The 12,368-nt window shown below is 40.8% G+C and overlaps 2 protein-coding genes across 4 annotated transcripts in view; one reads left to right on the forward strand and one right to left on the reverse strand.

Annotated features, from left to right (window-relative positions):
- Positions 1–7,457, reverse strand: part of PANK1 (pantothenate kinase 1) — a 42,633-nt gene extending 35,176 nt beyond the window's left edge. Inside the window, exon 1 of one of the 2 annotated variants that reach the window (XM_038141567.1) lies at positions 7,209–7,457. The gene's annotated coding sequence lies outside the window, so the exon portion shown is untranslated. The remainder of the gene's footprint in view (positions 1–7,208) is intronic. The other variant, XM_038141569.1, reaches the window with a different exon arrangement.
- A 70-nt stretch (positions 7,458–7,527) lies between these two features.
- The window catches only part of KIF20B (kinesin family member 20B), a 32,355-nt gene continuing 27,514 nt past the window's right edge, over positions 7,528–12,368 (forward strand). The window contains exons 1-6 of one of the 2 annotated variants that reach the window (XM_038141548.1): positions 7,528–7,610; positions 9,095–9,251; positions 9,713–9,799; positions 9,924–10,040; positions 10,224–10,362; positions 10,693–10,877. In XM_038141548.1, the coding sequence (XP_037997476.1) occupies positions 9,096–9,251; positions 9,713–9,799; positions 9,924–10,040; positions 10,224–10,362; positions 10,693–10,877 (684 nt within the window). In that variant the 5' untranslated portion in view covers positions 7,528–7,610; position 9,095. Of the gene's footprint in view, positions 7,611–8,509; positions 8,557–9,094; positions 9,252–9,712; positions 9,800–9,923; positions 10,041–10,223; positions 10,363–10,692; positions 10,878–12,368 lie in introns of those variants that run through there. The other variant, XM_038141547.1, reaches the window with a different exon arrangement.

Genomic DNA, 12,368 nt, shown 5'->3' on the forward strand with positions numbered 1-12,368 from the left:
AAAAGTTTAATCAGAGAAATGCCCCTGTGATGAGGCTTTACTCATTCCTGGATGGAAAGAAATACATACCAGATTAGATTTTCCTTGTCCAAATACACTCCTGGGATTCTTGGTGTCCATGGCTGCTTCAGACACCAGAAGCTAGCTACACATCCTACCTCTCAAAAGGAAAAAAAAACACATCAGATTGAAGAAATCTGCATGCCTAATATGCCCTCAACCAGCACTGTGGCATAACTTGCAGGATATAGCTACATTTTATATACCCAAAATCACACCTTATGTTTAGTTGTAATAGCAATAGCCATAAAACTATAGCATCTATTTCTGAGTCACTTGTCTTGGATAATTAGTTTGCCAAGAGCTTGAGTCATCAAGTTAGAAATTAGTTAGAGTATGACTAATTTTTTGTTTTATACTAATATTATCCTTAAAAATAAGGACTCCTCTCTTCCCCCCAAATTTTTACATGTTTTGGTTCTTTTTACAATGCCAAAATGTGCTTTATATAGAATATCTGGATCAAATGTTGAAATAATTATCTCATTTTTATAATGCCTTTCCCCCTGAAGGATCTCACAGTAATTTTAAATGTATGTGTGCTCTTCAATGGTCCACATAGACAATGAAGTGAGGCAGTATGACAGTACTTGGCAACACTGTACAAAGCACCTGACTGAAACTGAAGTCAGATCCTACAATTTGTTTACAAGACAGGAAAATTCAGATGCACAAAACTGAATTAGCAACAATGGAATTTCACCATTTATCTCTCAATTTTTGCAAAACAGGATTTATTCTGACTACTGATGGTCAGATCAGCCAGTACTTAGTAGCATTTAACCTTTCAGTTTCTCCAGATTTCAGCTGTGAGCAAAGTTTCAGTAAGGAAGCCTAACCCATTTCAAAACTCTGCTTATCCTTGGCTGCAGCATGTTGTGACAACATCAGGCAGGGCAGCACCATATTGAGAACAAGATGTTAAACCACCTCTGGGAATACTCTCTAACTCTGCAAGTCTGGATATGCTCAAAGGCTGCAATCCAGGCATGCACCTGCATATTCAAGTCCTTGCTGAAGAATTGCCAAACATGCAACTTTGCAAACAGTTTAGCCTTGCCAAGACTGCCTAACACAAGAGAAGCAGCCCTGCCCTCCTGTCCCACCAGCATTTCTGTCTGCTCTTCTGCTGCCCCAGCATCTGTTAGGCCACACGGATGTTCTGGCCCATTTGCCTAAAAATAATGGCATAAGAATGTGTCAAAAAAAAAAAAAAAGTTAACTGCTCGTTAATCCACCCTTTGAGAAGAACTGAGACTTCATGAGATTTCATAGCCTTTCATCTGCTGGTCCACTTTCAGTGAAGAAGACTGTGTTTCTCTGCAAGGACTGCAAGGAGCACTGTAGTCCAGCTGCATGGTACAAATGCAGGCTCTTCTATTCAGAACTGTGATTTTGTTCTATGCAGTGCAGATGTCTAGCATGTATTATTCCCTGCCTTCTGTTTGTTTTTCCTCCAGGATGGCCAATGCCCAGCTGGTAATATGGTAAAATGTAAGCCCTGGCCATTTGCTATTGTCAAAGAATCATTATTTTCCAGTCCTTTAAAGGTATGTCACTGGTTAAGAAATTGATTTTCTCTATGTTCATTCCTCGCCCTTTTATCATGCTGTAGGATAAGCATGTTCCCCAAAACTAGACATTAATTTTGATATCTAGGCTAAGAGGCTAGTGAAGAAAGCAAGGCTCCTCCAAAGGGTAATTTGGGTTACAATTACACAGCTTAGCTGTATCATGTAGTTCAAGTGCACTTGCAGAACAAGACTTTAACACAGGCCTGAATCAATTCTGTGTCTCAGCACAGGCTGTGCAGGAAGCCCAAGTTAAAACATCTGAAGATCAGTGGTGTGACTGTCCCACTCCAATAACATCTTCACGTGAGTTAGAGCAGAAGTCCTGAGTGCCCAAAGCCAGAGTGACATTCCAAGGAAAGGTATATAATGTCAGGGAATGGCATTAATTCCTGAGATCAAGACAGATGGTTGACATTTGGCACGAAGAAAAGAAACTCTGTCTTGGGTGTCCGAGCCAGCAAGATGAGTAATACTACACTATAACACAGCCTGCTCCTTGGATTTAGCCCATGTTATTTGAGCAGTAAACTTCTTGCTCTTGATCCACTTCTCTTTGAGGCACTTTATATTTCTGAAACACAGAATTGTCCAGTACTCTGGCTTCTACAGAGAACTTACAGATGTTTGTATGCATTCCTCTACTGGAATTCTTTCAGCTTCTTCACCTAAAAGCTATATATCTGACATAGATTTAGTAGTCTCTTGGCCAGTTTCCCTATTTCAGAATTGCATTACTCTAGATAAGTATTGAATTTATGTTCCAATTTATTTATCTTGTTATGCTTTTAGGAAGATGACAGAGTAACAATTGAGAATGTAACTTTTAACACAATGTCTTTGGTCAAGTTTTCTGGGGCTGTTCTGAAGGTTCTGGGACCATTAGACAGGTATTTAGAGCCTGCATCTTACATAGCATTACAAAAAAAACCCCAAAAACCCCCAAAACCCTAGCAATATTCTTCAAAAATGTAATACTAAGGATGAAAGCTTGAATCTCTTACACCATGAAGAATTTCCACAAGCAGCTTGGAAGTGAAGTTAAATTCCTGAAACCTCAATTGAAATAAAACTCAAACATATGTTTCATTTTAGGGAAAGCCAACCCTGAGATTTTACCTTCAAATTATAGTTACCCTTGTTGGTATTTATACAGCTCAGTAGATGATTGAAAAAGAATCAATAACACATGGGAGAGAAATAAAGTTTTATTAATAAGATTTGGAATGCACCTCCAGCCCTTAATCTGGCACGCTGTCTGCAAATAAAATAGTTAACATCATGTATACAAAAAAGTGGCAACATACCTGGGCTCAGACCTGGACCTGGAAGGTGAAAATACATTATGCAAATATTTGCAGAACTTTGGCACAGCTTTAGAAATAAAAAAAGAAAAAAGAAAAGAAAAGAAAAGAAAAGAAAAGAAAAGAAAAGAAAAGAAAAGAAAAGAAAAGAAAAGAAAAGAAAAGAAAAGAAAAGAAAAAGCAGGAGGCTTGTCAAGAAACCAAAGAAAAGTTGGATGCACATTTCAAATACCCTTCATGAAATATAAGCAACATACATAAAAATAAACTTCCTGAAGTAGCAGTGTTTCTGGACACACTAGCCAGTGTATCTTCTGTATCAACAATACAACTCAATTTTTACGACAAAAGGTTATAAGAACTTGAAATCCAAAGGAAAACTAAGATGCAAGATCCAGACTATGGGAAAATAGTGCCAAAGGTCATCCTGATTTACTCTAAGTACAATATTCAATTTATTATTCCACCTGTAGAGCCTTTTCTAAGAGTATGTCCTGAGGTATCAGTATAATGTTGACTAGCAGGCAAGAACATTAACCAACTATTCAATACCAGCCATCAGTCTTCCTGCTCATGGATTCTCTGTCAAGATTTCCAATAATGTGATTACCAGTAACTCAAAAATGCCTCATTTACAGGATTCAGCGTGATCACAACCCTTTGGGTTGTGACCCACATCTGGTCTAGCTGGGCTGGTGCTCATTTACTGGGGCACAACAAATGCCCCACAGACTACATTTAGCTATGGAAAAGCCATCTATGCACACTTGCTCCTAAAAATCACACAGCACACAATTTAAGAGTAGCCATCTTTTCTCATAAAAATACACAGAATTTCACAGAATAAAATAGTTGACTGCATATTTTATTAATTATATTCTTATTATTCTATTACATATTATTATATTAAAAATAGTTTTACTATTGAATGCACACATCATAAACCCCTAAAAACTAGCTACACCATTTAACCATATGACTATTAGTCAGAAAAAGCAGCTTATACATTTACAGGACAAATACCTGTGTCACAATGTGAAAACAGTTCTTACCATTTATGAGAAGTAGAAGGTTCTAAATGCAAGATCGGACCTTCGAAGCAGTGATTATTTCAATTGAAGCATTACAGAGAATAACTGAAAGTTTTTGGCTTAATTACAAGATTTAAAGGTTGGTTACAGCTGAAACGATCTCTTTAGTTCATCAGAGAATTATGCAATTCAAAGAGGGATGGAAGGAATTCCAGAAGGTGGGGGGAGAAACAGGAAGACACAGCAAAGCTTTTCTTGTCTCAACTGCACTCTTTCCAAAGAAAAAGTCTTGAATTATGCAAAGTGAAATAAATACATCTCAGAAAATACATTTCAAATCTCCTCCTATCTAAGACAACACAGCTCTTGCTGAAGGAGTAATGCTGGCCATGCACAAGTTTTCCTGTGAAGCTTTGAAGATTTAAAAATGGTATGTTGAGCACATTTTCATTACATAAAACATCAGCATGGGACCAGGTGTCCTCTCTGCATCTGTGAGAAGCACAAGCATAGCAGTGTCCAGAGGACGAGCATTAAGGCGTAAGTCCAGCAGCAGGTGTTACAGGCACCTCCAGCGGCCCATCAGTGATCCTTCCTTCCTTTCCAGGCCCTTGACTGGCTCTCTCATGTTTGAATACTCCCCTGAAGGCCCATTTTTGCAGTGAGCCTATGATTCATTTCCCAAAGAGTATTTTCTATTCCTAAAGCACCTCAAAGGAATAGCCTCATAACCATCTGTGAGCTCTTTCCAGAAGGCTTCCTCCAACCCCACCTGAAGCCCCACAATTACTCGGTTAACAACACTGCCTATAAAACAGCAGCAATATTTGCAGACTGAGGACAGAAAGCTCCTGCCTCCCCCAGAGAGGGAAGCCTGATGCCTCAGCCAACTGCTCTTCTTAGTCCAGCACCAGAGATCTCCCTGCCTCCAAGCCACCTGTCCCCTGGGGCAAAGCCTTCCATGAGACTGAACAAGTAGCTCATTGCTTAAAATAGATGATCAAGGGAATCATACCTACATTGCTAAAGAAAAAAAATGTGAATCAACCGCCCGCAATGTTATGAGTCCATAAAATGAGCTGTATGTGCATTAGAAGCCCGAAGGCAACTGATGAGAGTGGGGCAATGAGGGTACAGGATCAAACTAAAGGAAGTGTGAAATGTATGCACCAGACTGTGCAAGTAACAGATAAATGACATGAAAGATAGGTATTCAAAAGGCTGGCAGACTACCAGGAGGATTACACAGTGCACCACCTTCCTCCAAGGTATCTCTGTGACAAGGAACAGGAGTGCTCTTGCCAGTCAGCTTCAAATGACCCCTGCAGAAGGATCTGGCCGGCATCCAGGATGAAAGGCAGCACTGTCAGGGCATGGGGAAGCACAGCAGAACCAGGAGTGGTGAGAGAAAACTCAAGCACTTGGTTAATTCCCTGGGGAAGGTGAGTTGAGCACAAAGAAACTGAAGCCACCTCTTTGGCTGCTACTCAGATGTGCTGAAGGATGCTGGGGAGTGTTGACTGTGTCTCTAGTTACTTCTGACAGCAGTGTAAAAGCAAGCTGAGATGTGCTGTCTCATAGGGCATGAGACACTGTCATGTCCACAACTTTTGAATCCTGTCTCAAATACAAGGAACATAAGTTTCTAACAAGTCCTTTATAAAAATCTTTTCCTCTTGTGAGTGCCAAACAGGCTACACAAGTCGTAAAGAATTTGAAAAGAAACATTATCCAATTTCAGGGATGAATGAGTTACTGAATGCTGTTTTAGCAGCAGATATTTTTGCTGCAACTGGTCTGCTTGCACAAACCATTTGAAGAAGAATATTTTGGTAGAAAGCCATAAAGCTTATTTACATAGATGGAGTTTCACCATCTCGCACTCCAAAGCAGGCTGGATTGGTTATGCTGACCTAATGCGTTCTTTACCCTGCTTTGCGTGAGGTTGGGAACACATGTCAGGTGTGGCTTAGCTTGCCCTTCCAGTATCCTGATGGGAGTCCTTTGAGATTCTAGTTTAACTTATGCAGCACATGCAGTGTAATAAAAACAGTTTCAGAAATCCAAAATTCAACAAAATCAAAATATTGCCTGTACAAGGAGCTTTGTGATGCCCTGACTTAGCAAGAATAACGCTCTGCAAGTCATAGACCCAACATTTTTAGGAATACACCTTGCAAAATATTCCCAGATCCTCAGTTTTCCTTTCCAACAAGTGGAATACAGCAACTTTCATGTTTTCTCCCAGGAGCTAATTTTCCCCCTTATTTTCAGTCATTCTTAGTCCTCTTCTGGTATGAAAAAGGTGTTTTGGCATTAGGTAAGTTCAGTAGTTTGTATTCTATTTAAAAGAGAAACCAACATTATTTTTAAAATGTTAGCCAGACTTTTACAGTATGATTTCAAGAGCTTTTCAGTTTTGCTAGCAAACAATTTCAAATTCAACATTGCATCATTTTCTGCTGTTAAAACAAACCAACTCTTACAATGTGGCCTACAACCAAACTGAAATCCTCTAGTATACCTCTTTTACTGATATGACACAGCCTCTGTTTAAAGAAAGATAGGATTTAACGTTAAAGACACCCTCATGAAAGCAGCTGATGCAAAATCTGTGTAGAATTATTCCTTTACAGAATTGCTTGCTTTTGCTGGCAGTCTTTTCTTCAAATGAAAAACAAACATTTAATTTTGGCAGATACTGACTACTTTCAAGTTACTTGTCCTTTTATTTCCATTCAAAACTGGCAGACATTTCTTATTAAAGTTGAAAGAATTTCTGTCTGATTCTAAAGAGAAACTCATGCTGATTTTTGTTACCAAATTCTGTATATTTCCATACCCTGACATTCCAGAAACCGATGATCTCATTTGCATTACAACATTGTTTCAAAAATAAAGCCAAAGAATTGCTCTCATTGCTTATTAAGAAATTTAATGCCCATCACGCAAACCTGGCACCCGGCAACAGTTTCTGCCTGGGGAAGCTTTTAAACAAAGGTACCATACTAAGTGTCCTTCACAGCTGTCATTTGTCAGGACTGGAACCCAGGGCAAGGCACAAGCACATCCTGACATTCAAACGGGAGTTTCCCAATTCAGCCGATCCCTGCTCTAGTACACGGCATCGAGCAGGTCACTGGCCTCTTCCCTCTCACCACCTGCAAACAATGATTATCCCGTTCATAAACGGCCAGTAGAAGGCCTGGAATCACCCAGAGCTCCGGCAAGCTCCAACTTACACTCGTCCTTCTGCCGCACCTGAGGCAGGCCGAGTCCGGGCGCCGCAGGCAGGCGAGGGCAGGCCCGGCGGGGCCAGGGCGCCTTCCCGCGGCAGCCGAGGTCCCGAGGTCCCGCTGTCGCGGCGGGGCCGGGCCGGGCCGGGCACTGGCGGCCCCGTGTGGCCGCAGCCCCCACAAAGCCGCCCCGGGCGCTCCGACCCAGCGGGGCGCGGCCGCCTGTCCCGGTTTGCCCTCGGGCGGCGGCCCCGCCCCCTCGGGACTACATTTCCCGTCGAGCCCTGCGCCGCCGCGGCTCCGTTCTCCCAGGAGGCCGCGCGGCGCCGTGCGCTGCCATTGGTGCGATTCGAAAAGAAGCCGCGGCCGGAGCGGAGCGCGAGCCCAGCAGCGGCCGGCGCCGGGCGGGTGAGCGGGGCTGGGCTGGGCCGCGCCGCGGGGCCCTGCCGGCACGGGGGCCGTGGGACCGTGAAGCGGTGTGGGTGGTTTCTATGGCGCGGCGTGGGGGCCGCTCCCGCAGCTCACCCCGCTGCCGTGCCGGTTATGCGGGAGGGGCTGGGGCGTGTGAGCAGTTTTCCGTGGGGCTTGCGGGGCCTGGGTAACTCCGGCCAGGGCTGTGCCGCTGCCAAAGCCGCGCTGCCGTGTCCTGAAAGAACAGGCACATAGCGCAAAGCCTGCGAGTGAAAGGTTGATACCGGCAGAGAAGGAAGTTTCCTTTTATTTATTTATTTTTTTTAGGTGTTAGGGCTGTTGCTTTAGCTTTTATGTAAGCTGCCAGCCTCGCTGTGTGGTTTGGAGCTCGTTCTGCCTTGTGTTGTGCTGCCTGGCAGCACCACGGGCTGTGCGTGAGCTGTGGCCGTGCTTTGCTCTGGGGAGCCCCTTCTTTGAGGGGTTCTATAGTTGTAAATTCTATTGCCACGGTTAGCAGGCTTACAATAGCGCATCCCGGGACACGAGTACCTTTTAGTGCCTGCATCTGGGCAGTACAGTTGTTAGCATGTAAATACCTGCAGTATTTATAGGGCTGTGTGATTCAACGTGGAGGCAGATAAGCATTCTGCACCTTGGGCTTGGCCCCCTGTAAGGGCTGGAACCTCGCTGTTCTGACCACTGGGCTGTGCAAACACTGAGAGTTCTGACTTTGTGTACACAGCTTAACGTTTGTCTTGTACTTCTTAAGGAAAAAGATACAGAGTGAGAGCACGATCTTGACAAATCACACTTTAAGTTTAGATTTAAAGCAACTAAAGTGGCAGTCATCTAATAAGTATGTTTCCTGTAAAGGACTGATAAGAGTTTTGCAGTGTGCCTTTGTGTAGCTGATGAATAAGTCTTCCAGATCGGGACAGCTCAGGTATGTTTCTTTCCAACTGTAGCTTATTCAAAGGTTAGTCTTTGTTCAAGACATGATGATATTTCAGGACAAGTTTTTGCTGGTTTTCATCCAGATGCTAGGCCAAAAATAAATTAGGTTAGAAGAAACATTAGATTAGAAAATAAACATTGGTGCTTAGTTTTTGTACAGCTTTATCTCATTTGCAGCCTGGTGGCATTTGTCTAACTGCTTAAAGTTGTGTCTGGCTCTTGCAGCCTACATAGAAAGACTGAGCCCTTAAGTGTTTTGGCATTGAAATGCAGACACATCTTAGGTTTTATGCTGGGTGAAATTGAAATGGGACTGCATTACAGGCAGGAAACCAACACTCTTTCTGAGCAAAAGGGTTTTGAACCAATCCTACTCTGCCCATTCTTTAATGAACGCTGCATGTTCTCCATTGGTATTTAGTGAAGCAATTTATATGGTTTGCTGTAGCCTAGGCATGGCAATGTATATTATAAACTATATTGTTATATTATCAGGGAGCACAAAATAGTTTTATTTTATCTTGCAGAATGGACCCAGTTTTGGATAATGGAAAGTTCTACAGACCATCCTATATTGCTAGCATTGAGCCATCTCCAAGAGCAGGACCAGTAAGTGTGGAAGATATTAAAACAAATCTCTCCTCAGAATTTTCTTTGGTTTCTTCAGGCTCAGACACAAGCCAGGTAAGAAAACGTTACTGTTTGGATATTTATTTTTTAAAACATAAGCTTAATCCTTTCATAGACAGGAGTAGTCAGATTTTACCAAAATGATGAAAAGCTTCTTTGTTATTTTTTTAGTGTGAAAGAGATGCATAGGATTTAGACTAAGTTGTGTGGCAGTACATTGGTGCCTTATTGGGCACATTAGTTTTCTGTGAATGAGGCTGATTGCCAATTTATAGAATGTTTTTGTTGGCCTGAATGCAGTGTTTACATAAATGTGCTGCAAGATTAACTTACCACAGCAAGCTTCTGCAGGGGCTGAAGCACTTATCAAAGCTGATTTAGTGAAGTAGTTTTGATTCCCATGTTATCAAATAAGTTTGTTCAAAACAGCCTGATTCAATAAAACCAGTTTTGTATGCTAATTATCAAGAAAATAACCAAATTTCTAACTGTTTTTTGTTTGTTTTTTTTTTAAGAGGAGCAGTTTGGAATCTAAGGGACACATACAAGTTTGCCTGCGTATCAGGCCATTTACATCGTTGGAAAGAGAAAATGGATCACAGGTGTGACGTTTATTTAGTTTAAAAATACTTAAAATGTGTTTTTCGGGGTTTTTTTGTTTGTTTTCCTGTAAGCTGAGTGCTTTATAGTCTCTTCATGCCTGTATTGCTTGTTTCCTTTTAACAGGACTGTGTTTCACTTGAAGACTCAACAAATATTGTGCTGAAGCCCCCCCAACACTATTTGAGTCGACTAAGTGAAAAAACTTCAGGACCAGTGTTACAGAAGTTCACTTTTTCACAAGTAAATGAGTTGTCTTTAAATGTTTGTAAATTCTTTCTAGCACAGGTTGTTTTAACTTACATTATTGGATACTTTATTTTTCTACTTTATAGTCTTTAGGATTATAAACTAACAGAATTTAAAAGATTCTTTACAAGTCTCTAATAATTGCTCAAAGTATAACTATTTCTTGGCAATACTCAGGTGTTTGGACCTGAAACAACCCAAGAAGAATTCTTTGAAGGTACCATGAAGCAACCAGTGCAAGATTTTCTCGATGGATATAATCGTCTAGTTTTTACATATGGTGTAACAAATGCTGGGAAAACATACACTTTCCAAGGTAAAAGTGGATATGAAAAATTGCAAGTATTTATCAAATGTCTGTTCCTCGTGGGTGTGGTTTTTTTTTGTTTTCCCTTAAGGCTAACCTTATGTGAAATACTCCAGTAGTTTTTCTTTTATGTTATACCCATTACTGATCTAGAGCATGACCTGTTCCTGAAAGGCACATAGTTTTCAGAACTCTCTAATGATATTTCTGTTACCTTGAGAGTACAAAGAAAACTCCACTGCTTCGTGCTGTAAGGTGTCTTCAAACTCTTTGTGCATGCCTTGAGATTTATCTGTATACCTTGTAATAACTGGATTTTTCTTTTGTATGTTCTTTCAGGGACAGAAGATGATGGTGGTATTCTGCCAAGGACTATGGATATGTTGTTTGAAAGTATTCAAGGGAAGCTGTACACAGCAATGGATCTCAAACCCTATCGGTGTAGAGACTATATAAAGCTGACTGAAAACCAAGTGAGAGAAGAAACTGCTATTAAAAATTCATTACTTCGTCTAATAAAAGAGGTAGAGGAGCCCTTCTTTCTGTGTTGATGAGTACATGCATCTTTAGATAGCTCCATGCTCTTAGTTTGCAGTGCAAGAGACTGGCTGTATTTTACTGTGGATGTGTCTATTTTCTGGCAGCCAACCATTCAGATTAGCAGTAAAGTGAGCAATAGAGCTGATGGCCCCTGTTCCTGGGGGTTTTTGTCTTGTGGCTCAGTACTTCCTGGGCATGTAAACCAAGTGTTGTTTTTTTTTTTTTTCCTGTACCTTGGGCACTTGATAATTTATCCTCTGGGATTACTGGTCTTTAATAAATAAGGGACTATTTACATTCAGTTCTTATCTGTGGGAATGCTAGTAGGTCTGATCCTTTAAAGAACATATTGTCTTTCAGGATACTTGGAAGAATGAATAGTTTTGAGTTTTTTGCCCTTTCAGTTGGACAAATATCCTTAAAGGAAGCAAAAATCTGTTTGAAGCAGCAGAGCTATAAAGCCAGTGGACTTAACAGTTTGAATTAAAGATGGGTTTCTGCTGGGTTTTTTTTTTTTTTACAGTTCACTGCTGAGCAGTCCAGAAATACACTCCAGTTTTAGAAGCTGACTGAAATTCTAAAGCTGTTTAGTCCAGTTACAGTTATGGGGAATTTTTACGTTGTATAACCATACCTCTTTCTTGGTGTCTTCTAATTCTGAAATGAGTGGAATAATGTAAAATAAAACTCGGCATATATGGGATTTGGGACTAGAAAAGTAGTTCTTTTTTCTTTGCAAAAAGAATTAAGCATTTCCCTTGTGGTATGATAAGTTATAATAGCTAGTGTTGAAAGGAAAAAAGAATGTATGTATCTGTTGCCTTGGTTTTTATCCATTGGTGGACTGGGCTCCAGCATGGAAGGTAGGTGGCAGCAGAATTCTGTGACTTCGCTTCAGAAGCACAGGAGTAAGTTAAATCTAGCTCTGTCAGCCTTCAGAAGGGACTTTGAGAAAATCTTTTGTGTGTACTTAAATACACCTTCTAGTTTCTGAAACTGTTCATAAGAGCAGCACTTAACTTTACCAGCAAATTTGTAAGTTTTTCATCTGCTGCAACAGAGGTTTGTGTGGTTGTTTTATATATGTAAAACCTAATACCTAAAATTTTTATTTGAAAATTTTATTGTGAAGTATACCCTTGACAGAACACTAATGAAACCTGAACCAAACCATACCTGTTTTTTATTTCATGTTAGTTCTCTTAAGCTTACTTATTTCAGAAGATGAAGTGCCTAAAGAAATGAAATCCAACTTGCGGTTCTGTGTCTTAAAAAACCTAACTAACCAAAACCAAGACTGGGAAGGGACTGTATGTATGAAGCTCCAAAGCTCTAGCTATAGTTATTTGGTTTACTTTTTTTAGTAGCAAAAGAAAATTGTTTTTCTCTTAGTAAAACCTGTGCTTTATTTCAACTCTATCATTTTTTCCGAGCATGTATCATGAAACAGTAAGTTGCTCATTTCAGTTTTTAAG

The sequence above is a fragment of the Motacilla alba genome, chromosome 6, assembly GCF_015832195.1.
Source record: "Motacilla alba alba isolate MOTALB_02 chromosome 6, Motacilla_alba_V1.0_pri, whole genome shotgun sequence".
Taxonomy (NCBI): Eukaryota; Metazoa; Chordata; class Aves; order Passeriformes; family Motacillidae; genus Motacilla; species Motacilla alba.